A 27687-nucleotide genomic window follows, 5' to 3' on the forward strand; every position below is an offset into this window, starting at 1 on the left:
ACATAAAACCTGCAAAGTTGATATGCGGGACAACGTAGAATCTGTTCCGCGTGAATACGGTCAATCGAGAAAAATCTGGTCGCTTCTTGCATCACAAGCAAAGTGATAAATAGGCGTGTCGGCAGGTTTGATGAATGAACGAACAAACACTACAAACATTCGCGTCAGTATGCTTGAATCCAAGCCAGTTTAAGATTTTTGCCAGGACTAAAACAATGAAAGGGTTACCGTCGAGGCTGGTACCACTAGTCGGCACCAAAAAAACCCTCCATGCTTGGGAAAGCAAAGTCCTGTATTAGCTGAGGAAGGAAGAAATGGCTTGGGATAGGAGACCTTAGTTCAGCTACCACGATAACAGGGAGTCCTATTAGGGTTCCCTGTTTCAGAGGGTCGGCGCCTCCGGGAAACAATCCATGCTATGTTGAAGTCAAGGACTGCATATTTTGTAAAAACATAATTCTAGCCAGTAAGGGAGGCCTAGTTCGACTCTCACACGATCGTGTCAAAATCCCATGCTGTCCCCATTACCATCCAAACTATTACTGCCCGCTCCCCACCGGCCAATTTCCTTTCCCGCAGTCCATCTGATCCATCTTGACAACGCAGATAAAGGGAGCCTTCCAGGCCTGCTCCCCGGTAGAATAGCTTTCCTGTTCACGTATCATCTCTTCCCAGTGAACAGATATTTCCGCATTCAGGCTTAGTGCAAAGCATTTTGCCACGCTTGAATATTAAAATTTTATTTAGTATTTATTGAATCAAGGGAGAAAAACCAGCCAAAAAAGACGGAAACACAAGAAGAGTACGACACAGGACAACGGCTGGACTAACAACTGAATTTTTCATTGAGTACAGACCGCCAGGTAATCACCACGCATGCGCCAAGGCAACACTCAAACATGATCACGCAAATAATCAAATTCTTTTGCCGTTAATGCTATCGATGGTGAGCTGACGCAAGCATCACCATGTTTGGCAATCTGGAAAACCTCAAAGATTTGACGAACCTTCCGTGTTTTTCCGCCGCCCAGGATGGTGACATCTGCGAAACGTGGGGAACATTTTCCGGGACATCTACTGCAATGCAGAGCAAGATTACCATCTTCACCAGCGCCGACTTTTGTTCTGTGCTTGCGCAACCTCTCGTTCACACAGTCCCCTGTCTGACCTATGTAAAATTTTCCACAGGTCAGCGGAATCTTGTAGATCACTTCGGTCCGGCACTTTGTGTACATAGTTCTATGTGTGGTCGTGCAACGCTTCTTATTTCCGCCAGGCATAATTCGTGCGCAAAGACCTGAAAGCTTAACTGGCGCAGAAAACACCAAATTGACCACCTGGCGCTCGGCGACTTTCTTAACATTGTGCGCCACTTTGTGCAAATAAGGCATGACTTGCACTTTTTTCCTTTTGTCAGTTGCATCATTTTTTCCCTTCTTGGCCATGCCATTCATCTCCTTTAATACGGTTTCAGCGACCGCTCTGAACATTTCTCCTGGGAAGCCTGCATCAGATAGACGTTGGGCTTGCGTAGTGACACTGGTTGACACGGTGTGGCAGCAACTTTGTTATGCAAAGCATACCACTTTAGCCACCACTTCAGCCCTTCACCGTGGTTATGCGCCTCCAAATCACGTGATACATGACGTCACACCACGTGACACGATGACGTCACGACAGTAGAGAAACGAGGGCCCACCTTGCGCCGTCGCTGTGGTTGTGCGCCGCCAAATCACGTGACACGATGATGCCACACCACGTGACACGATGACGTCACGGCAGTGGAGAAACGGGGGCCCACCTCGCGCCGTCGCTGTGGTTGTGCGCCTCCAAATCACGTGATACATGACGTCACACCACGTGACACGATGACGTCACGACAGTGGAGAAACGGGGGCCCACCTCGCCCCGTCGCTGTGCTTGTGCGCCTCCAAATCATGTGATACATGACGTCACACCACGTGACACGATGACGTCACGACAGCGGAGAAACGGGGGCCCACCTCGCGCCGTCGCTGTGGTTGTGCGGCTCCAAATTACGCGACACGATGATGCTTCGCATTCTCCAGGCTTAACCAAGTTAAGCCTCAGCCTTTTTTTCACGGCGTTATGGAAACAAGCCTTGGCAATACCTCGCTTGACTAGTTTAGAGTGGTTAGAGTCAAAGCGTAGCAGCCCCTTTTTGCGCCAGTTAAGCTTTCAGGTCTTTGCGCACGAATTATGCCTGGCGGAAATATGAAGCGTTGCACGACCAAACATAGAACTATGTACACAAAGTGCCGGACCGAAGTGATCTACAAGATTCCGCTGACCTGTGGAAAATTTTACATAGGTCAGACAGGGGACTGTGTGAACGAGAGGTTGCGCAAGCACAGAACAAAAGTCGGCGCTGGTGAAGATGGTAATCTTGCTCTGCATTGCAGTAGATGTCCCGGAAAATGTTCCCCACGTTTCGCAGATGTCACCATCCTGGGCTGCGGAAAAACACGGAAGGCTCGTCAAATCTTTGAGGCTTTCCAGATTGCCAAACATGGTGATGCTTGCGTCAGCTCACCATCGATAGCATTAACGGCAAAAGAATTTGATTATTTGAGTGATCATGTTTGAGTGTTGCCTTGGCGCATGCGTGGTGATTACCTGGCGGTCTGTACTCAATGAAAAATTCAGTTGTTAGTCCAGCCGTTGTCCTGTGTCGTTCTCTTCTTGTGTTTCCGTCTTTTTTGGCTGGTTTTTCTCCCTTGACACGCCTTACCAACAGGCCCACCATTCTGCCCTGCGCTTATTGAATCAAGCCGGTTGAGTGTTAGCGGTGCAGGTGGAAGTTTTTTATTTTTTAATCCTTCAGCAGATCCACACCCTACTGAATATCAGCGCTCCCAAAGGTGTCTACAAACTTCCGGCAGAAGTTCCTCAACGTTGGCAAGTTGGCTTCGTGATTTGCAAACCATGTGCCCGCGTTCTGCTTACGGGAACTAGGAAATTACATTTTCCGAGGTGAAGTTAAAGAGAGCGACCGTCATCCCACTGTGAGAATTGCTTCATTAAAACTGAAGATATCGGCGATTAAAAATGACGCTCCTCATCTCCCCCTTCAATTCATACACGCCGAAACACTACAGAGGAAAAAATGGTCTGTTCGATTTGGCTTGCACTGGCCGCAATAGTTCTGAATACTGTCGCCTCGGTGCCGAGCGGTGCTGTGAGAACGGTGCACCGGTTCACCTAGCGCAGCTGTAGCCGCTGCAGTAGTGCTGCTGCCAGAACGAAGGCGGAAGTGCAGGCCTAGCAGACGCATAATGTTGCTTACGTGGCTTACGTGTACGTTGTGAATCGCCGGCATCTCTTGTCAGAATAAATGGTCCTTTGTGAAACTGCCATGAAGGTGCTGGAGTCGGAAAGAGACGACGACTGCAACCACAATGACATTCACGTTGACTCCGACGACGACTAGTTCGACGATCGATGGTGTGCTTATTTTGGTAGCCTGTGCGTTGGTACGAGAAGACGCAAATCGTGTGCCGGGGTAAGAGAACATCATACCCTGTATCATGAGCATGAGCAAAAAATACCGTTCAGGCTCTCTAGAGAAACGTTCGACTGGCTCTAAAAGCCTGCCTTAATTACTCTCGTATATATGGGGTTACAAATTTTGATGTACAGGGTCAATCACACTTAGAGGGAACAAGGCTCCACGTGGCCACGTACCTGCGGAGTGCCATTGCTTTTAACCCGTTCACGAATAAATGCAGAGTGACGCATGAGAAGAGGGACCTCGACGTGGTGATTCGTGTCATCGGCCCCTTTGCACGGGTTTGCCACCGGATTAGTTGCAATAGTGCTCCGCGTGTACGCAGCCAAGCGGAGCCATGTTCCCGCTAAGTGTGATTGACCCTGTACGTCTTAGTAGACACGTTTGACGGGACCGTGTCATCAGCTCATGCATGCGTGAAGCGGTTCCTCCACTTTTTGAGAGCACTTAGCTGCGTTGTTTAATTCTGTCCCTGAAGTGCAGAAATGAGTCGTATCAAGGCAAGTTTCTTCACTAAGAGTGGAGGCAAAGGCCCAAAGAATGCTATCAGCTGCAGTTCTGTTCTCACGTGCAGACTCTGACGCCATGCGAATCAGCGCAGCCATATTTTAGTCGCAAATTGTGGCCATCAACCATTTTACAACGGGCCAGCGATGATAGGAATTGGTTTCTGAATAGGCTCTTCAGGTTCCCGGGATCGGTCTACGATGCCTGCGTTTTTAGGAAGAGCCATTTCTTCGCACGTGCAGTTTTGGAGTGTGGTGAAAACTACATTCTAAGAGATAGTGCATGTCCCCTGATGACTTGGTTGATAATCCCATTCATGAAAAATGAAGCATGGTTTCCATGTTGGAAAGAACGTTTCCCCAGAGACACAGCCCGCATAGGTTGTCCACTGAAAACTCTTTCGGGATGCTTAAAAGGTGTTTTGGTAAGTTGTACCTTGCGGATGCCAAAACTGTTGTACAGCCCTGCTGTATGTTCATGGCGGTGTGCGTGCTCCACAAACTGTGAAACAACGAGGCGGTGTTCTAGCAGGAGCTTACATCTTTGGCAGAAGCGGAAGATATAGGGCGGAAGATACAGAAGCCCCTTCTGTTCGCTCCTTTGTCTGCTAAAGATAAAGATGTGGCTGCTGACGACACTGAAGGGGAATTTGACTGCAGTCTGCCAGGCCGCAGTCACTCTCTGCGAGATTTCATGGCGAAGGAGCAGTGCTAGGAGCATCTGTATGAATGTCATGTGCGTTTCCTTAGTTGTATTTTTATTTTGCAGCGAAAAACTCTACTTCTGGCATGCTATCGCCATTTGTATCACGTGACAAACCACGTGATTCGTTCTTGCGGAATAAGGGCCAGTACTTGGACTTGGCAGTAGCGACGACGCACGGAAAACAACGCCTAACGCTCCGTTTGCCCGGTTCCGCAGGTGGTTCCCGCCCCTTTGCATCGACAGTTTCTAGCCGACCGAGCATTCCCTCCGCTTGGACGCGCTGCCCTTTACCGGACAACCGGCACCAGGGGACGTAATCGTCAACGACGAGGGGCGTCTGCTATCACCAGCAACAGTGACGTACCGCGACCCGGATATAAAACCGCTATCGCTGGCTACCCTCATCACTTGGCAGTAGCGACGACGCACGGAAAACAACGCCTAACGCTCCGTTTGCCCGGTTCCGCAGGTTAGTGCTTGGCATTTACACATCGAAATTTTGCATTTCTTGTCCGTCGCCGCTGCTGCCAACTGGTGTGTGCCCTGTTGTTCTGAAAATGTCAAAAGACGCGGCAAAAGTAAAGGATGAAATGCGAGCCGATCTGTCAAAGTTGAAAGAAGAGATAAAGCAGGAACTGAAAGCTTCACGAGAATCTGTCGAACGAAACCTGCGCAATGAAATCCGATTAGTTCGCAATGAGCAAACTGAAATGATTAAGAGCATTGACCACGCGCATGCTGAAATTGAGGACCTAAAAAGGGAACTAAAAAATGAAAAGGAAAAGAACGCCAAGTTGGAGCAAGTAACCAACGAATTGAGCGTGGCGTGTGCTGCTCTGGAAAAGCAGACAAAGGAGCTTGAGAGAAAGCTTAATCATTCGGAACAGTATTCACGAAGGTCGAACATTGAAATTAAAGGTGTCCTGAAGCAAGACGAGGAAAATGTTCTTAATCTTGTTACAAACCTTGGAGATGCTATTCATGAACCTATCACTGAGTCGGACGTAGCGTGTTGCCACCGAGTATATATATATATATATATATGTGTGTGTATATATATATATATATGTGTGTATATATGTATATACATGTATATATATATAATATGTGTGTGTTGACTCGGTATAATGCTTTCTGGTGTACGCGCGTAAAATATTATTTGATCGTATTTTGTGCTGTAGTGCAAGAATTTCTGCAGAAACTAATCTAATCATTGTGTGTAATTTTTTGTGTGATTTTAAACCCCTGTACGCTGCCATCAAAGGGGGCAAGGGCCTTAGTCAAGCTGCTTAACTAGCAGCTTTTAGTCCTTGCCCTCACATTTTTTCTGTACCAGGATAAATGTGGAATAAATGAATGTGAGTGCCCACTCGTGACCCTAATAATTCAAACATTGTTGTTCAATTTAAATCCCGTGTAAAAAGGGACGCAGTGCTGGAAAAGGCGAAAAAAGTACGTCTGACAAATGAGGACATCAGTGTAGATTGCTCTTTGCCAACTTCACCACCGATTTATGTCAATGAACACTTGACACCAGACAACAAAAGGCTTCTAGGCGCTGCGATTGCGAGAAAGAAGGAGGTCTCGTGGAAACATGTGTGGACGAGGAACGGCACTATTCTAGCCCGCCAAACTGACGATTCTTCGGTGGTTCACATCTACTCACAAGCAGACTTATCGAAGATGAATTAGGGACGCCGTAAAGCAGCACACGTGGAAATGGCTCTTCTAACATTGCCAATGGAGGAATCGCCACTTTTCACACCTTCACAGCTGAACGCATATTTTTCCCAAAACAAAGACAAATGCTGCCAAATCATACATTTGAATATGCAATCGGCCGTAAATAAAGCTGAACAACTAACATACTTTTTATGCAGCTTAACCTGTCCCTTCGATGTCATTCTATTGACAGAAACATGGTATCGCTCAGACGTTGACGTCATCCATCTTCCCGGGTACAGATCATTTTTTCTTAATCGTACTACGAAGCGGGGCGGAGGCGTAGCAATGTTGATCAAAGAAAACTATTCCTGTGACATTTTATCTGATCACTGCTTAAGTAACGATGACATAGAAATGCTGACAGTTAGGTGTGGCGGTCAAGCTTTTTGCGTTGTTTATCGTCCCCCACATGGCAATACAGCGAATTTTTTTGGCAGCTTCGAACACGAGTTATCTTTTCTTTCTGAAAACTTCTTGGCGTGCATCGGGGGCGATTTCAACATAGATATGAGCACAAGCAGTTCAGTGCAAGAGCGCATGTTAGTCACCATACAAACAGCTGGCTTCCAAAATGAAATCCGCGGACCTACACGTGTTACCTCACATTCTTCTTCTTCTTTGGATTTACTAATAACCAATCGCGAGGATGCGTCATTTGCCGGACGTATTGCGATAGACATTAGCGACCATCTTCCTATCTTCGTCCGTCTTCAAAAAGAACCTTCCGCAAAGACAGCCTTGAAAGTCCGTCGACAGCTACTTTCCCAAAGCCGCCTTGACCATTTCAGGAACAGTATTTCACTTGTGAACTGGAATCCTGTTTTCCAGCACACAACACCCGATGAATCATACAGTGAGCTCCTTCAGCTCTTTCTCCCAATTTATAATGAGTGTTTCCCTATCGTTGAGATAAAACCTTCAAAAAAAGCACGAAAGCCATGGATGACTGCTCGCTTGGTACGACTGGTAAAAAAGAAACACAAGCTCTTCGCGACTTTCATAAAAAGTAGAGCCCCCGCAGTGTTAGCCACTTATAAGTCGCTAAGGAACCGCTTAAACAGCGAAATTAAATCATCTAGGACTGCCTACTATAATAACTTGTTTAATGCGCATCTCTCAGACCGCCCGAAAGAAAAGTGGAGACGCCTAAATATTCTGCTAAATCGAAATAACCAACATCAGGACCTCGCGAGCCTAGTTATGCATGGCAAGGAAATCGCTGGGCCGTCCCTTGCAAATGCCTTCAACCAATATTTCACTGAAGTTGGATGCAGTCAGTACAATCCAGGTATGTCTAGATTTTTGGGCAACAGGCTAAACGAATCGATGTTTCTTGAACCAACCGACGAAGCTGAGGTTTACTCGGTGTGCAAAAGTTTAAAGAACACGACAAGTCTTGACCCAAGTAATATTCAAAGTTTACCTGTAAAATACGTACTACCTTTGATCGTGCCATGCCTTACACATATTTACAATACCGCGCTTCGCACAGGACGTTTTCCCGCTGCCATGCAGGTGGCCAAAGTTGTGGTTATTTATAAAAAAGGTGATAAAAACGTTCTAGGAAATTACAGGCCAATATCTGTACTACCTTTTTTCTCCAAGGGACTAGAGCGAATAATGCATCGACGTTACTACAATTTCCTACAGAAGCACTGTGTAATAGCCAACTGTCAGTATGGATTCACAAAGCATAGATCAACTGAGCATGCTCTGCTTGATCAAAAAGAATACATATTAAATAACTTCGAAGCTCAACACCTCACCTTAGGCGTCTTTGTAGACTTTAGCAAAGCATTCGATACACTGAATCACGAAACTCTGTTTAAAAAACTCGACCACTACGGTATACGTGGCCACGCCCTCTGTCTCATTCAATCGTATTTCAGTGCTCGTCGCCAGTATGTTGCTTTAAATCACTGCTCTTCGGACTTGTTAGCAATCACAAACGGCGTGCCCCAGGGCAGCCTTCTGGGGCCGCTCCTATTCAACATATATATTAATGACGTATGCAACATCAGTAACTTAGTTAAATACATCATATATGCTGACGACACCAGTCTATTTTTGTCCTCACCTGACATCAAAGAACTAACTAGCACCGCAAATACAGTTTTGTCATCATTATCTGAGTGGTCATCTTTGAACTGATTAAAAATAAACAAACTAAAAACTAAAGCTTTATTGTTCCATCCGAAGGGGCAGCATATAGGCAGTGTGCCACCACTCTACTTCGACAACGCCCCCATTGAGTACGTGGAAACCTTCACATTACTCGGAGTGGTATTTACTGCTACTATGTCGTGGGACGCTCATGTAAGCAAAGTGTGCCTATCCCTTTCCAGATATATTGGGATAATTTCGCGGAATAAACATATTTTACCCGCCAAAACTAAGCTGAATCTGTACTATGCGTTCTTTTATTCTTATGTATCGTATTGCTTCCTTGTATGGGGACAAACCACAGCATCTAACATCCAGAAGCTTCTAGTACTGCAAAAAAGAATACTTCGCGTAATTGCTAATGTACCGTATGATGCTCCGACACGTCTTATCTACCAGCAATACAGAATGATACCCGTAACAAGAATGTTCGATTACAGGTTTGCATCCTTCTATAAAAAAATAATAGCCGAAGACGACACATTTCTTTCTAGCATTGTGACACTTACACCACATCAGACACCGTATATGACACGACAGCGTATCATCTATTCATTACCACGATGCAGAGCAAACTATGGTCTTTCCACACTAAAATACATTCTTCCCAAATACTTGAACACGCCCTTTTATGACATGTTGCTCAGCATGTCTGTCTCGGCTATTCGAAATGTGTTTGCAAGCTAGGTCCCACAGTATGCGTACCCATGTATAGAATTCTATTGCATTGAACCATAAATGTTGTGTAAAACCTTTATTCTGTTGTGCGGAATTACTACTTGTCCATGCAAAATGAAAACAAAGTTTCCTTTCATGCATGTATTTAAAAAAAAAAGTTTCTTTTTATGCACGTATTTAAAAAAAAAAATTTTCCTTTTATGCATATATTTACATGCCTTGTCTTTCCGTGTACCTTGCGTTGTTACCAGTGTATGAAGTAACCATCATAGTCGCTACCAAACTGCCTCTGTGTAGGGGTGGCGAGGCTTGTCAAGCGGTCGTAATGACTGCTTTTTTCTTGCCGCCCTCAGTTTTTGTAAAAAAAAGCTGAAATAAAGTGATTGATTGATTGATTGATTGACTTGCCACCTATACACGGCAGACATATAGAAGCTATACGTCACATTGCTAATCTTGATTACCTAAGCCACACACGGCAAGCTTTTGAAACATTCAGTGTGTTAAAAATTCAAAGTATGTATGAATTCCGAATATTGCTTTGATTTCATCGGTCGTCATCCTTTAGGTCTCTGATTGAAGGCACTGCGCTATTGAAACAGAACGATCACACAGTTAATACTCGCAACACAGACACTTGGTTTGTTCCCCATTTTCGCACTGACTATAAGTTCCAAGCATTACAGCACAATCTTCCAGTAATTTTAAATAGATATAAAGACATAAATAACCCTACTAAGAAAGCATTGCGTGAATTATTTCTTCAAAAATAATTCCTGACGTATAATTCGCGCCAAAGTACAGCTGCTCCCTTGTATCTTATGTAAATATGTTTTCTGTATTTCCCTATTGTAATTTATTGATGATTTCGTGCTTTCTGGATGTCCTGTTTTGTGAAAACTGTAACCTGACTATGTGTTCGTTTTTATTTTTTTTTTGTGTGTATGTCAATGTTCTCAACAAAGTCTGCTCCTATGCCTTGTAACGGCTGCCTGGGCCTCGTCAAGCTGTATACCTACAGCTTTTAGTCCAGGCAGCCGCCAGAATTTTCTGGAAAATAAATGAAATTGAAATTGAAACGAGTTGTTCGAGTGAGCATTGGAGGCGCCGGGCTGCTTCTAGCGATCCCTACGGCAGAGAGCATCACGAGGCCGCGTTTGCTAGTGATAAGTTCCGAAATCGGGCTCGTCTGTTTGATGAAGCCTACGAAGAACGAGAGATACGTCTGGAGAAGCAGCGGCACAAACATCGTCATCGCGTCGACATCGGCCACTGGTTCGGCTGCCTGCCGTTCCTTAGAACCACGCTCAGCCGAGTTTCGCCACACCATTTGCGTTTCGCCTCCATCGTAACACGGCCGCCGCGTCGCAAGAAATTGATAATTATTTTTGAGGAAACGAAATGACGCAGCAACTGTCTCACAACTCGGTATACAACAGAACCGCCCCATAAGGAAACAGGATAACGAAGGAGTCAAAGATGATTTATTGGGGTTTAACGTCCCAAAGCGACTGAGGCTATGAGGGACGCCGTAGTGGAGGGCTCCGGAAATTTCGACCACCTGGGGTTCTGTAACGTGCACTGACATCGCACAGCACACGGGTGTCTAGAATTTCGCCTTTATCGAAATTCAGCCGCCGCGGCCGGGATCGAACCTGCGTCTTTCGGGCCAGCAGCCGAGCGCCGTAACCACTGGGCCACCGCGGCGGGCAAGGAGTCAAAGAAGAAAGGAAGAAAGAGGTGCGTAGTGAAGGTCTCCGGAAAAACTTTGCGATCACTGCGACGACCCGCATTGGAGCAATGCCTTCACATTGCTCCATACTTTTCATACTGTATCGAAGTAAGTGGCTGTTCTGACGTTCTTACACTATGTCGACGTCCAGGAATATTTTGACCTGTAAGTTTATTTTTTTTTCGTGTTCACTAAATCAATTACACCTCATCAACTAAATTTTTTCCCACAAAACGTTTTACCGCACACAATCTACCACAATCACACTTTTACAAATTTATCTTAAGAGAACGACGTAATCGTGCAGATAAATTTGTGAGCACTGTTTGCTGACGCAACAGAGCCATATTATGCTTTCGAATTAAAAAAATTTGAGGTCACTGCGGAGACCCTCATTAGAGCAATGCGAGAGCAAAATGTCCGCTTGCTATATCTATGTCTGAGGTTCTTCCGACCTCCATATACTATATCGACGTCCATGGCTGTTTTCTCGTCTAAGTGTATTTTTTGGCGGTTTTTCGCGTTTAATTAGCTTATTGCACCTCATCAACCAAAATTTTTTCTACGGCAACGTTTTAACACAGTGTTACAACCACACATCTTTAGAGAGCAACGTGATCGTGCAGACAAAATTGCGGACACTTTTTGCTGACGACCACCTGGGGATATTTAACATGCACTAACATCACACGCAGGGCATGAAAGTGGGTTCGGCATAGAAAGCCGGTGCACCACTTTGAAGCGTTGAACAGACGGCTGGTTGTGTTCGAGGGAACGCCCGACCACACACAGCCAAAGTTCCCTGCCGGGCATGGTAACAATAAAACATTGAAACCAGCGTTGTGTCTTGTATATGCGGAGCAATCGCTCGAAATTCGATTCAGCAGCGTTGAACCCCTGTAAGTTTTTTTTCTTATTTTTCCTTTATCATTTCATGCCTTTTTTTGCTTCTGCTTATATATTTTTTTCTTTCGGAAGTATCTATTTCTATTTCCTTTTATGATTATTCTTGCACATTTATTAGTTTTCTGGAGTTTATTCTTGTCTGTGTTTGCCTTTTGTATTCATTATTATGTATTTGTGTTCTGCCCTCCTGTATTACACTCTAACTGAGGGCGCTCGAGGGACTCCTGCCTAAATAAATAAATAAACAGTTTTGTAAATTGAATTATTATGAGCTATGAAACAAATTGAGCGTGCATTGGTTGCGCATGATAACCTTATTCTCCTCGTTGTAACCCTTGCTCTTTGACAGTCAACTCTAGCAGGCGGTCAAATCTACCCATGCGGTGTGCATGCCACCTTCTCCTCTCTTCTTCCCACCATTTTCTTTCTGTGCGTTCCTCAGCTCTCTTTTCAGCTTGCTTCCCTTTCGCCTGCCTATTTTTTTTCAGGCCTAAAAAAGGAAGCAGCGACTTGCTGTGGGATTTTCTCATAGGAGCCGGGCTGTCCTCAACTGTTGCAGGCAGTCTGCCCTCGACTGGCGTAGGCAGAACCTCGGCGGATGCTTGTGTGGTGCTTGTCCTGTTGAAAATATGCACACAGATGCCACACCATTTCCCAGTGCATCAGAAAAATTGTCTTTCACTGACCGTGACCATCCGCTAGGGAGTATTGTCTTTCCAGGCAACAAGAGGAACAGCGGATTAGTGATGTGCTCCTTTTCCAGTATCTCCATTAGATCTCTCTATAATACACAAATGATACAGACCATTTAACGCCATAGCAAACAAGCAAACTTGCTCATCACCTATCTCAGAGACGGAAAATCTGATTAAAAAATGCTAAAGCACGAAAGCTACTAAACCTACGAACAGAGCAAACCTTTCAAAGCTATGAAACAAACAAGCGCAAGGTAGCCGACATAAGCAAGTTTAACATCGCGAAAATCGAACATGCCTAAAGAACGGAGGTAGTGCCCAGAAACCGTGAACAGGAAACTATAGGCATAGGTGAAAACAAGACGTATGCGCTGAGGAAAAGAGGGCAATGTCATTAGCAGTATGAAAATGCAGTACAGCTGAGCAATGGGACATCCCGCCAATAACAAAACAAGTAAAGAAAGCCTAAGAACAAATGCAAAGCGCGAAAGAAGCTGGTGAGGGTCGGGTAACAGCAGATCTCTTGAACGACGGAGAGGAGAATTTGCTAGAAAAACTAATCACCCTGTATACGCAAAGATTTATGACATCAAGCGTACCACAACCTTTGAAGAACCATAACACTACCTTAATTCAAAGACAGGAGACGTCAAGAACTTGAAAAATTAGACTTGTCAGCAGGTCACCCTTACACTGCAATCAACCAAATGATCAGGCAGGCTTTCGTAAAAGACATTCGAGAATATACCGTATTAACATTATCATTCAGGTGATAGAGAAATGGGCAGAATATAACGAACCCTTACATATAGCGTTCATTGATTACGAAAACGCATTTGACTCGGTGGAAACCTGAGCAGTCATGCAGCCATTGTGCAATCAAGGTGTAGAAGAGTCTCATGTGAAAATACTCGAAGATATCTATGACGACAGCACAGCTACCATAGTCCATCACGAAATCAGCAACAAAATTCCAGTAAGGAAGGGTGTCTGGCAGGGAGACACGACCTCGCCAAAGCTATTCACCGCCTGCTTACAGGTGGTATCACGGGGCCTGAAATGGGAAGTGTTAGGGATAAGAGTTAATAGAGAATACCTGAGTAACTTGCAATTCGTTGATGACATTGCATTGCTAAGCCTGAAATTGGAAGTGTTAGGGATAAGAGTTAATTGAGAATATCTTAGCAATTTGCAATTCGCTGACGACATTGCATTGATAAGCCACTCAGGACATGAACCGCAAAGCGCGATCAATGAGTTAAGACAGTCAGAGCAGAACGGTGGGCCTAAAAATTAACATGCAGAAAACCAAAGTAGTGTTCAACAGCCTAGCAAAGGAACAGCAGTTCGCAATTGGTAGTGAGGTGCTGGAAGTAGTAAGAGATTATGTCTACTTAGGGCAGGTAGTGACTGCCGATCCGGTTCCTGACAGGGAAATAACTAGAAGAATAATAATGGGGTGGAGCGCATATGACAGGTTTTCTCAGATCATGAATGGCAGTTTACCAGTATCCCTCAAGTGAAAAAGTATACAACAGCCGTATCTTACCGGTACTCACCTATGGGGCAGAAACGTGGAGGCTAACAAAGAGGGTTCAGCTTAAGTTAAGGACAACGCAGCGAGCTATGAAAAGAAAAATGATAGGTGTAACGTTAAGAGAACGGAAGCGGGCGGATAGGGTGAGGGCACAAACGCGGGTTAATGACATCCTAGTTGAAATCATGAGGAAAAAATGGGCTTGGGCAGGGCATGTAATGCGAAGGCAAGATAACCGCTGGTCCTTAAGGGTAACGGAGTGGATTCCAGGAGAAGGCAAACTTAGCAAGGGGCGGTAGGAAGCTAGGTGGGTGGATGAGATTAAGAAGTTTTCGGGGATACGGTGGCCGCAACTGGCAAACGACAGGGTTAATTGGAGAGACATGGGAGAGGCCTTGACCCTGCAGTGAGCGTAGTCAGGCTTGTTAGTCAGCGCTGCGTCGTCCGTTTCCTTGTCTTTTGTGCTCGTCTTCGTTCGCGCTGTTTATTTGCTTGACCAACTAACCCGCCAGAACGTGTTGACGTAGTCAGGCTGATTATGATGATGATGATCGTGATGTAGAGCATCATTTCATTATGGAATCAATTGACTATGCAGTGCAAGAAGTGAAGTACTTTGGATTGGGGTAGTTTGTACATAGCTAACGCTGATTGTGAAGACGGCAGATGAGGGAGGGACAAGGAAGGCACAAAAAAACAACGAGACAGGTGCCATTTACAGGGCATTCAGTGCTCCTTGTTGCTTTGCAAGGATATCTTTCATGTGGTAAAATCTCTCCATACGGTCATTATGCCGCTGAGCCCTTCCACTCTGCCTTTTTTCTCATGCTTTTGGTCGCTTTGCTTTTGCCTCCTTTTACATGGCATTCGCTTTCCTATTTCTTTCCTCCGCCACTTGTATCTTAGTGCTGCTCTCTACTGGCACCGGTAGATGCTCAGGAGGTGCTTCTGTGAAGCTTGTCTTGTTGGAAGTAATTGTAAAGGTGGGACGTCGTTTCCATGGTTTTGCATAAATAATATGTTTCCACTTACTCAGAATTTCCGGTGGTGAGTACTGCCTTCACTGAATCCAACAGCGGACTCAGATTAAATGCTATGTGCTTTTTATAGGATATCAGCCAGCTCTCTGTGTAACCCACAAATGATCAAAACCAGTGAACAGTTGAAGAAATCATCGCAACTGACTCCTCGTGTTCGCAGCTGACGCGGTGGTGATGAGCTGGAGATTTGCTACCCTTTGATTTTTTTTATAAGCCCTGTCCAGTGATATCCACTTGTTTTCAACTTGTGTGACTATTGCTCTACACAGAAACGTTTCATTGATGAGCCCCGCTAGCTTCTTCCACAGCAGCTTCCTTGCTTAGAGCTTACAGAAGTGTAAAGCGTAATTGAGAGCAAAACACAAAGCTACATGATGTCAGCCAACTTTGCAGTATCACTCGACTGTTTTCTTCGGTACTTGTACATGTGTGCTGCTTTCAGATATTACGTAATCAGAATATTCGCAGTCCCGACAGCCACACATTTGCAGCGCTGTATGTGAAATCAAAAGTGAAAAGTTCAGCCGTAAAATATTGCGAGGTATTCTTTAAATCGTTGACGTTGTTGGTATTACGCAAAAAGCAACAGTGCCCTAGGCGACTGTAGACATGATGCTTACTCAAATTGCTGGCGTTTACATTCAGTAAAAAGTCCTTACGGCATGCTGCAGATCATATTAGATTCAAAGGATAACGTGCCGGAGTGTCCTGGTTTCTTCCACCAAGTACTTCATCTCCTTGCATCTTCAGATGAAGAACTTTGTTTTTCGTACGTTACAAACCTGCGCCCTGTCTTCAGGCGAACGCGCAGCCGCAGGAAAGGCGCTTAGCGCCACATTGCTCGCATCGTCGCCGCCACTGGCGGGAACCGGCATCGGCGACTGTGTTTGGAGGCGGGAAATTCCCTTCGTGTTGTGCCGCGAAACCGCAATCTCAAACGCTGCCCCTCTGTAAAGGGAAATTCCAACATCTGAAATGTCTACACAGCATAACATGATGTCCCAAATGGCAGTTGGGTCCTATAGCAATGGGACGAGGCCGTGTTCGTCGACCGTGGTCTCCCGATGTAAGCGGCAACGAATAAAAACAAAATCCCTTCTGACCGCAAATCACGTGTCTACCGATAGCATGCTACGTCTCTTACCTGACTCTTCTCAGATATATCCGTTCGCCTCCTTCATACATTGCGACAGACCTTCACTTCCTTTCGGACGCCAGTGACAACGATATGGAGCGTAGTCTGCTCTGGGCTGGTCGGAACGCATGCCATGCTGCGCTTCTCTGCACATTCTCTTGAGCAAGAGCGCTTCGGCCGAAAACTCGTGCAGATCTAGGCCTGCGAATTTACAAAGCGTAGAAACAAGTCCAGGGGGCGCGCGGGGTGCGAAAAAACGAGGACGAAGGTTGGCACCCCTTCAAATAGTGCCGCCTGTGAAGCCAAATTGAAGAGACCGAAGCGAAACAGCTTGGGGACTGCACGCCGCCGGCCCCACACATGAAAGCGTTTACAGTTCATGCTTGATTTATTGATTTTCTGTTATCGAACCCCTATTCCCCTGCGAGGGTCCTCGGCTTCTTGGTCCTCCAGTACATACTTCTGTCATCGCTTATCTTCGCTTTCTAGTCTGTCATTTTCGGCAATAATGGGCCTCGAGCTGAGACGAAAGACACGACGGATGACTGCAGAACCGCCGACATAAAGAAGCGATAGCGGCAAATCGGAGCCATGTGCAGAAAGGCATTCACCTTGCTCGCGCGGGCCAGAAAGGGTCGTGCAGCAACATGAGCAGACGACTTTCACGGCTTCTTGACGTCGTGGCTGCATAGAATGGCAGTGCCTGCTGACCTGTCGCTCAGCATTATATCACAGTCAAACGACGCAGAAATCTTAATAGAACAATATCAAGAGCCGTAACCACGAGCATACAGATTGGTTCACAAACAACGACGGACGCCGGCGAGAACCGTCCGCGCGGCGCTGCGACCATTTCTGCGTTTGGTGGCGTCGCAGTCGCCGTCGCCTGCGCCGTTGTCCGGTGCAACCTGCAGTGGTCACCCTTTAAGGTTCGAAAGCAATGGACATGGAGGAAAAAAAAACTCCATGGCAATGGAGCGGGAGATTGGAAAGGAGAAAGTAAAAGCGCAACCTCCTCCCCTCCTTAGAAACCGGCGCGCCAGTGGGGGGCGCAGCTGTGCATAGCAAACGTGACGTCTCACAGTAACGGTAGATCAAGCGCGCGCGCGTCGGCGGTAGCAGCTACACAACCGCTCCTTCGCCAGACGTCTCGTTGCAGTCGAGTGATTGAGACGCATGGCTCCAAAGCGGCCCAGTGAGTCCGCGCCAAGCGGTTCGGGAAAGTGGCAGTGGGTTCACCGCAAGGCTTTCGCCAAGTACACTTTAGAATTTCCAGCGTGTCTTCGGTATTTTTTTGGAGGAAAGGAAATGCGCACTATTTGTGCCCCACAGCTGCGAAACCAATAGAGCGGAGGCATGGAAATCAGAGGGTAAAATTTGTAAATTGGTTTTTGACAAAAGAAAATACGCAGTATATGTCTCACACTTCTCGGTGGACACCTGAACCAGAGGGAAGGCGCATAACTGCTCCTTGGAGCAGTGGACACTGGGAGGAAACCCCCACACAGGTTCTAGAAGACCTCATCGCGGGCAACCCTACGGCCCCCATCATTGATGTCCGTCGCATGGGACAGACCCGTTCGATACTCATCACCTTCCGGGGATCCGGTGCCCCGAACCTTCTCCTACGGAGGCGGTCTCCTCACCTGCACCCCGTACAGAGGACACCTGGACACCTGCACCAACTGTCGTCAACCAGGACACCGCGCGGATGTGTGCACTCTTCAGCGCACGCACAACTGCCCAAGATGTGGCGTCCTCCACCCGCGAGAGGACACCCCGACATGCACCCCAGCTTGCATAATATGTGGAGGCGCCCACAAGACGGGTACCAGAGGATGTAAAGGCCGGGGACGCCGTTCACCGCCCGCCTCACCGCAACAGCACACCTCCCGCATATCGGACCGAGACGCGGACCGCACCAGCGTCAGTCGCTCCAGCAACTTTCGATCATCGTCTCGTCGCCGCCAGGACCAGCAGTCTAGGCAACTCTCCTGGGCGGACAGAGTCGCAGGAAGAACCAACAATGCCAGCAAGCCCCCGACCCCCCCCCCCCCCCCCCCGCCCACATAAGTCGATATCCGTGACCGGGTGGTGGTGGTGAAAACGTTTAAATTAACAAAAGGAGAGTTTGCGGACCAAAAATGGCCCTTTACATAGGTGGAGTCCTTAGTCCGGGACCCCGCTGGACAAGGCCGCTACTAGCGCCCGTTGGACTAGAGCCCTTTGAGACTCCAGCCCCGAGCAGTTGAGCAGGGCTTCCTCCCATGCTTCTCGGGAAGGGGAAGGATTGGGGGGAAGGGAAGAATTCTTTTGACAGGCCCAAACCATGTGGAAGGTATCGGATAATTCCCCACAGTGAGGGCAGCGCCCATCAATTTTTGGGTCGAAATGTTTCACTATTGCAGGACACAACAGAGTGTTGGTCTGCAAGCGCATCAGAGTTCGCAAGCTCCAGGCCGTGCGAGACGAGGTGAGTCGTCTTACCTCTCTTATCAAGACCCCCACTTCCATCCTTCCACAGCTTCCGCCAACCGTACCTCCCACACTACACACTCCACTACCACAAACATCAACAGAAAACATGGAGGAGAACGTCTCCCAATCCCCACCCTCACCACCACCCAAGAAAAAACGGACAACAGAGCCCCCACCCGTTACTCAGACCGACCTAACATCGCTCGAGGCCCGCCTGGACGCTAAACTCGCTGAGATGGACACGCGTCTAGAGGCAATCACCTCATCGACCACCTCTCCCAACGCTTCAAGCAACAAATTGAAGCGGCATTTACGCGCATGGTGCACACCCTAGAGATCAGCCTTGCACAGTACGACGCCCGCCTCCAAACATTAGAGCATGCCCTTCCCTCGCTACACCTCAGTCTGCCACTTCAATCCCGCTCACCTACCTCACAGAATTCCCCAACCAACCCACCTACCCTCACCCCACCAAAGCTCCAGTATGGCGGGGCTACCTCCTAATTCCTTATCAATTCTGCAGTGGAACTGCCGCCGCTTCCGGGGCAAGCGCGCACCCATCCAACTCCTCCGCCCCACACTTCTCACGCCCCACATCCTTCTTCTTCACGACACACAATGCCCTGCTACACTTCCTAGCTACACATCTGCTCACTCAGACGCCACGAATACACCCAGGACGTCCACACTTATACATCGCTCCATTACACACAAAACCCATCACATCACATCAGAGACGCCCTGCGTAATCACAGAAATAATACAAAAAACACACTCAATACGATCGATTTTTATTGCCAATATATACCACCCACCATCTCACCCGATGGCTTCATTGGAAACGCTATTGTGAAATCTCCATCGTCTTGCAGGCAAGCATCCACTGATTATCGGAGGGGACTTCAACAGTCAGCATGCTGACTGGGGATACCGCACCACCACTGGACGAGGCCGGCGTCTCTGGTCCTTGGTGCAAGAGCTCCGCCTCACAACACACAACAACTTTAACACCCCCACGAGGATTGGTAACAGTGTCAGCGCGGGCACCAGCCGGGATTTGACACTGAGCCGCAACCTTGTTGGTATTACGTGGACCACAACGCGTCATACATTAGGAAGCGATCATTACATTCTCTCCATTGCAGTACCGTACAAGCAAAGACAGACCCGTCACTTAACGCACAAAATCACCAAGTGGGATGCTTTCCGCTCCGCACGGGCAGCCCTCCCTGACGCTCCCATTATAGACATCGACCAGTGGGTGCCGCCGCTCATGAACGATGTCTCCACACACACGCGAACCCTTGTCACAACATCTGACACGCCCACCCTCGACACTCACCTGGCCCACCTATGGGAGGCCCACCATAGCATTATAGTGCGCTGGAAAGGGCAAATGCCCAATCAGACCCTTAAAAAACGGCTGGCCGCGCTGCAAAGACAAGTTACTGAGCACGCTGAGGAGCTCTGCCGATCAAACTGGGGTCAGCTTTGCAACAGTTTGGCTGGTAATCTGTCCTCCAAACGTAGCTGGCAACTTCTCCGTCACTTAATTGACCCCACGCAATCGAAAACAGCCACACAACACCACGTCACACGCCTTATACACAAGACCGACCTTTCTTCTGATGAACGCATCAATATACTTAGAAAGACACATACAACTCCCGGTACCTCAAACCCCCTGCCCCCCTATACAGGCGCCCCGAATGCCAACCTCGACGCAGAGATCACGGAGACAGAAGTCAGAGCGGCCCTCCTGACTCTCCGTTCTAACTCTACCCCAGGAGATGGCCGTATCTCTAATTCCATGCTCCGCAATTTGGACGATTAATCGATCGCCCAGCTCACGAAATACTTCAACAAATGCTGGCAGGAGGGCACTCTTCCCCAGACCTGGCGTCACGCCAAAGGCATATTCATACCAAAACCCCACAAACGTCTTACACCCTCTAATCTCTGTCCCATTTCACTAACCTCATGCTTAGGCAAGCTTTTCGGATACGTCGCACTCTTCCGACTCACTCACCACATGGCGGAGCAAGACCTCTACCCGCACAGCATGGTGGGCTTCCGTCCCCATCTGTCGGCACAGGACGCCATGCTCCAACTCAGAGAAGACATTTTCGATCCCCTCATTCCGGGTCATACAAAAGCTGTCCTAGCCTTCGATCTCTCCAAGGCCTTTGATTGCCTAGACCATCAAGCGATCATGGCAGCCCTCTCCCCCTTGAACATAGGTGAACGTATGCACACGTATATTCAAGCATTCCTTACTAACCGCACGGCCTAAATTCACTTCGGTCTCCACATATCCCCGCCATACACCCTTAGTGGGGTTGGCACCCCCCAGGGATCCGTCCTCTCCCCTTTTCGCTTCAATGCCACTCTAATTCCCCTCGCCCGCAATCTACAAACCATCCCTAACCTTCATCATACACTTTATGCCGATGACATCACGCTATGGACCACCCATGGCAGTGATGGAGACATAGAAAATACTCTACAATCGGCAGCTAACCTCACCCAAACACATGCGCGTGGTATCGGACTCTCCTGCTCTCGGGAGAAGTCGGAGCTCTTTATCGCCCGCCCCACAACCCGAAACTGCCCACAGCCCCCATCATGGGGACACTGGAAAACCGGCACATCCCGGAGGTCAACACTCTCAGGGTACTGAGCCTCCACATCCAGAACATTAACACTTCTTCTTGGGCGAGTTGGTGCATACTTGATTTGAAGAAAATAGCGCCAGAGCATGCAAACCACGAAAAGACAAGGACGAGACACAAAGCGCTAACTCACAACTAATTTTATTGAAACCAGGCAGCGCCTTTATATGGCGAAGTTTCACTGAAAAAGAGGGAGGAGGGCAGGAAAGGTAAAGATATCAAAGCGACCATCACAGCGAGCACACATGAGCAAGCGGTAACCAAAACAAAAACAAAATAGTTAACAAAGATTATTTCAGGGCGGCATCTAAGAATTCGAACTCGGATGAAAAAAGTGAAACAGATGGGGTGCTGACACACCTATTGCCAAGTTTTCTTATGTGAAAAGCCTCCAGACATTCACGTGCCTTCTTATCTGCGCTTTTGCCAAGAATCTTAGTCTGACTGAATCGTGCCTCGCATCCGTCGCAACCCATAATATGCGCTACCAAATGTGCATATTTATGCTTTAAATCTGATAAATTTCGGGCATGTTCCCCCAAGCGCTCGTTGATGCAACGCCCAGTCTGGCCGACATAGGTCTTCCCACACGTTAAGGGGATAGCATAGACCACTCCTGCGGAACACATGATGAATGGAGAGTCGTGCCTTATCTGGCAACCCCGCTTTCTTGAGCTGCAAATACGGGGGCACAGCTTTTTCAGCTTGTTGAGTTAGCGCTTTGTGTCTCGTCCTTGTCTTTTCGTGGTTTGCATGCTCTGGCGCTATTTTCTTCAAATCACATCCAGAACCACGGGAAAAACACACTCACCATACGGAAACTCAAGCAGACGACGGTGTCTATATCCCACCTAATCTGCCGCGTTTCTGCACACCACCGGGGCATGAAGGAGCATGACCTATGTCGTCTCATTCATGCCTTCGTCCTCAGCCGCTTTCTTTTCACGCTCCCCTACCTGAAACTCCAGGCCGGGGAAATCTCCGCCTTTGATGCCATGATTCGAACAGCATTTAAGACAGCCCTACACCTACCCCCAAATACCTCAACCGAAAAACTCCTCCAACTAGACCTGCACAATACGGTAGGGGAGCTTATCGAGGCCCATCGACAGGCACAATACATACGTCTCGCGAAAACCACCACCGGCAGACACATCCTACACACCCTCGGTATCCACCTACCAGCCACGGACCCCACGCAGCTCCAGGTACCCCGCCACATTCACCGCGAATTACTTATTAAACCTCTCCCCCAAAATATGCACCCCACGTACCACGAACCCCGCCGCAGAGCTCGCGCACGGGCACTCCACAAACACTATGGCACGGAACCCTATGCCGTTTGGGTGGATGCCGCGTGCACGGGCGAGGACGCGGTTGTAGCCATCACGAACCCCTCCCTCCAACCGATTGCCACCCTTCACATAACCCCTACTGCCATTTCGGAGGAGGCGGAAGAGGCCGCCATTGCCGTGGCCATCACATGCACGGAGGTCCGATATATTCTATCCGACTCTAAAACTGCCATACTAAATTTTGCTCGCGGGAGAGTTCACGTCCCTGCATTTAGCATACTGAACTCCCTCGCCGCACACCCACCCCGCCACATGGAGTTGATATGGGTGCCTGCCCACTCCGGGAATCCCGGAAACGAGGCCGCCAACGCTTTAGCCCGAGGTTCTCTCAACCGGGCACCGGCGGCCTCCGACCTGGGGTTCTCGCTGGAGCGCATGTACTCATTCAGTGAAATGACGCAGGCCTGCAAAGCCGAGCGTCGGTTCTACCCTTCACCCCATCCCTCCCTCGACCATTATCATCAGACACTTTGGAGGGGGCTTCAAACACGCACCACCCTCCCCTTATATACGCTCGCGCTATCACAAAGTCCACACAAACGCCTCCTGTACCCTCTGCCACCACCCCAAAGCCACTCTAGACCATATCCTTTTCCTCTGCTCAGGGATCCTCTCCCGCGGGGCTTGGAGCACCTTACCACTTGGGAGGCTTGGGAGACTCTACTGCATTCTGAGGACCCGGCCAAGCAAGCCATCGCCACCGGCCGGGCTGCCAGCGTCATGAGCCTCCGGGACATGAACTTTTGAGTGCAGTGGGGCCGTGCGGGGGTCCACGGACTTGTGTGTCCCAAACTCCCCAGTTGTAAATAAAGTTTTCACCACCACACTTCAATCGTGCCTTCGAACACTTTCAAACATGTGCGCTGGATGCTTTTGCATTGGCAACATTGTGCTAGAAACGCTGCCACCTGCCAGGGTGGCACGGTGGGTGGGGACTTTAATGTAGATATAAAGACAAACAGGAATTTATTACCACTTAAGCGGGAGAACATCCCGTTCCTCCCGCTCATAACGCCTTTTTTTTTCCTTGTGAAACAGCGCAACGGCACAAGACCAGAGGACAAGAAAGGACGATACACAGCCTGCCACGGCTGTGACAACCTCGCGAAATACTTGCATATACCTCGTCTTTAAGACGGTAGTGTAATTATTTTAATGAAATTGTTTAGGAGGTTGTAGCGGCGGAGGGAGCTCTCAGTCCGGAACCCGATTGGCGTAGGCTGCTGTCCGGGTTCTTTCGATGAGTCGCTCTTGACTCGTTTTGTCCGAGCTGGTCAGAGCTGCCTCCCACCCCTCCTGCGTTGGCTGGTTATTGATAGTGACCATCTGAGTTCGTTGGCAGGCCCATAACATATGATACAGGTCCCCCTTCTCCCCGCATAATTTGCAGTATGAGTTAAATGACTCCCGGTCTACCGAGTATGGTCTTCGTGGATTGTTGTAAGTGTTGGTATGTATTTCGGAGGTGCAGTTCCTCCCCTTTTTCCAGTGTCTTAGCCGGCGGAGGGTAGACCCTACGGGATAATTTTAAGTGCTGAAGTATGTCGTCATATGTTAGTAAGCAGGCTCTACGGCATCCGCGCTGGGTGCCCGGGGGAGAAATGCTCGGGCTGAGGCATGAGCGCTCTCGTTCTCAGGGATGCCCTGATGACCTCGTACCAATATTAAGTGTTTGTGTGTGGGTTGGTAGCCACGGGTGTAGCTATCTTGCAGGATAATAGCTGCTAGTGGTGCGATCCTGCCTCTGAGGTAATTGCGATACGCTGTCTATCTATCAGAACCAGGCATTGGTGCAGCAAGTCGAGCATTATCCATCGATTTCTCCGACCTCAAAGCTTCCTTCATGACAATAAAAAACTGTTTGTGGAGTGTTTCTTGAAGAAAAGATTAGTACTGCACGAATGGGACAGGACAGGCGAACGAGGAACACAGACGACAACACAGGAGCAGACTTCCAACTCTTTATTCGAGACCGAAAAGCGAACGCTGTATATTGGGTTTGCTTTTCGGTCTCGAATAAACAGTTGGGAGTCTGCGCCTGTGTTGTCGTCTGTGTTCCTCGTTCTCCTGTCTTGTCCTTTTCGAACAGTACTAATTTTTTCTGCAATGAACCAACTAGATCGCGAGAACGTTCTACTTCGTCATGTTTCTTGAAGAAAGAATATGTGTGAAACATAGCAAGTTGTCTGTAATTGTACATATATACCTTGCCCGAACTCCTTGCCTCAATCTATCGAAAAGCTGAAACAACCTATCATCATCGTCATCATCATCATTATCATCAACCTGACTACGCCCACTGCAGGAAAAAGGCCTCTCCCATGTCTCTCTAATTAAGCGTGTCCTTAGCCAGTTGCAGCCAAAGTATTCCCGCAAAGTTCTTAATCTCATCCGTCCACCTAACTTTCTGCCGCCCCCTGCTACGCTCGACTTCTCTTGGAATCCGCTCCGTTACTATTAAGGACCAGCGGTTATCTTGCCTTCGCATTACATGCCCTGCCCAAGCCCACTTCTTCTTGATTTCAACTAGAATGTCATTAACACGCGTTTGTTTCCTCACCCACTCCGCCCGCTTCCGATCTGTTAACCTTACAAATATCATTTTTATTTCCATTTTTTCGGTTAAAACGTAAATAATGCAGCATGCACCGTTTCTGAACAGGCTGATTGAAGAGCTTCTCTCTCTTGCTCTGTCTTTATCAGGAAAAAAGAGAATTTAGCCGTCGCTTAAATTCGCTGCCTTCCTGCTCTCCGTGAGGAAGGTATTCGGGAAGAAAAGATGTAGTGAGAGAGGTGTGAGAAATAAGTTTGCAGAGTTGACTGCATGGAGAATGCGCAGAGTGCTGAACTGCGGGTTTAATGTTTGTCTAGGAGACGAATGCTATCTGAATAGTCAAATAAAAGTTCATAGCACGTCTCTGCAGCCTATGTCTGGCTAAGGGTCCTGATATAAAGTCTAGTGTTGAAGCGCTTGAGTGAGCGATTCCACAAGATGTTCATAATGTGCCCACGCCTCGGCTTGCGCATGACCTTCTAACAAAATATATGCTCGACTGTTTGTACTAAGCCGCAGTTGTCCCAGTTGCGTACTGATTGCCTGACCTAAACGGAGCCGTTAGGCGTTTTAAAAGCACCGCTTAGAAGTCGATGATAAAGAGCTTCCAGATGGTGAGGAAGTCAGGGTGGCAGTCTTGATACTAGCTTTGGGTCAACGGTGAGCAGAGAGTTAGGATGATGTGTCGTTAATGTCCGCAGCGGCTTTTTTTTTGTAAGCTCTTTTTTTCGCGAACTAGGACGCCTCATACCTCATAAAGCAAAGTAGCTTGTAATTCCGCTTTTGATGACTTCTGCGGCCTGTTCCATCTGCATTTTTCTTGGCTGTGATTCTAATGGGAACTGGAATCCACTGAAATGTACAGTCCCCATCAAAAGTATATAGCCCAACGGGTTTGCTTCTAAGCTGTTCAGCGGGGCTCCATTGCATATCTAGCACTCCAAAGCTTGGGAGAGTTGAGGACGTGATGCAATTCCTCTTTCGAGAGGTTACGGTCGCTGAGCATGCATAGCGATGCAGGCAACAGGTCTCACAAGCAAACCCCTTGGGCCGTATACTTTTGACGGGGGGTGTACACACAGGAGTGGTCTACGGCAGTAGCCTGGTGATGTAGGTGACCAGTGTGAAAAGACACTGGCTTGTGGTTGTTTTTCTTCAGTAGGTTGGACAGAAATTGTAGCAATATCTTGGAGTCCGTGAAGACAACCCAACGGCCAGGGGTTCGGCGCGAGAAATAGGAGACACTTTAATCCCGTGCAGATCTGCAGCCGACCAGGATGTATTTCACGGGAGGCGATGAGAAAACGTATGGCCTGTCGAGCAGACATCAAGGCCACAAGATGAAGACTCCTGTTATGTCTAGCCATCTGTGAATATAGTGGATCATATTTCTGGTTTGGGCAAGTCTAACTGTTTATAATGACTGTACAGCGCGACGATAGGACGATAGAAATAAAAATTGGAAGACGCTTAATCTTCGCCATGAGGAGTGGAACGCGACAGCGTGTTGCAGCGCAGCCAGGGAGTCCACGAAGCGCCATCGCCCGTTCAGCGCGACGCCTTGGCCGTTGGAAACATCTTTGGACCAACTCATTTTTGAGCAGCCAAAATGGCTCAGTAATTCTCTCACATCTCGGTAGACACCCGAACTCCGCCGTAAGGAAAGGGAGGTAGATGGGAGTGAAAGAAAAGAGAGAGAGAGAGAGACAAAGAGTTGCCCTAATAAAAAACAACGAAAACTGGATTTCAGGAAAGGAAGTTACACTATCTTCATGTGAAGGTGTAGGTTGCGCAACCACGGGAGGAACCACGAAGAAAGACACAGAGACACACACAAGCGCGTGGTTCGTCACAACATTATGTACCAACTAGGCTCAACCCAAGTTTTATTGCAGTATCTGTCTCACACATCTCGGTGAACGCCCGCAGCCCCGATTATAGGTCGCCGGTTCGAATTCCTGCCGAGAGCTCTCTAACTTAACTAGTAAATTTGTGCTCCTCGAAAGGTTGAATGGTATTACGCCATCTGGAACATTCTGCTGCAAACGGTTGGGATTATACGATTTTTTCCGATGAGTGGTGGCGGCAGCTACAACTGCGACGCCGACGGCTTTTCGACCGAACGAGTTGTATACGCTGCTGGTTGGTTGGTTGCGACTGAGAGAAGGATGAAAAGGAAAGTGCACAGGCCTGCCAAGATGGTGGCTCAAGCCGAGCCACCACCGCTGCCACGTGCAGATAGAAGATAGTTGAAAGATAAGAGGACAGCGTAAAAG

At 48.0% G+C, this 27687-nt stretch overlaps 1 protein-coding gene and 1 pseudogene across 1 annotated transcript; one reads left to right on the forward strand and one right to left on the reverse strand.

Annotated features, from left to right (window-relative positions):
* The first annotated feature begins 8727 nt into the window (after positions 1 to 8727).
* Positions 8728 to 9316, forward strand: LOC149345817 (uncharacterized). Its single transcript, XM_089585297.1, has one exon. The coding sequence runs from the start codon at positions 8765 to 8767 to the stop codon at positions 9314 to 9316; it is 552 nt and encodes a 183-aa protein (XP_089441423.1). The 5' UTR covers positions 8728 to 8764.
* A 2943-nt stretch (positions 9317 to 12259) lies between these two features.
* LOC149345818 (uncharacterized) lies at positions 12260 to 18250 on the reverse strand (annotated as a pseudogene).
* Positions 18251 to 27687: the final 9437 nt, after the last annotated feature.

Source organism: Amblyomma mixtum, chromosome 4, assembly GCF_055824585.1.
Source record: "Amblyomma mixtum isolate Tamu chromosome 4, ASM5582458v1, whole genome shotgun sequence".
Classification (NCBI taxonomy): Eukaryota; Metazoa; Arthropoda; class Arachnida; order Ixodida; family Ixodidae; genus Amblyomma; species Amblyomma mixtum.

What these genes read in the sequence shown, in the direction of transcription:
- LOC149345817 (XM_089585297.1), top strand. Translation starts at nt 8,765, where the DNA reads ATGTCGTGGGACGCTCATGTAAGCAAAGTGTGCCTATCCCTTTCCAGA.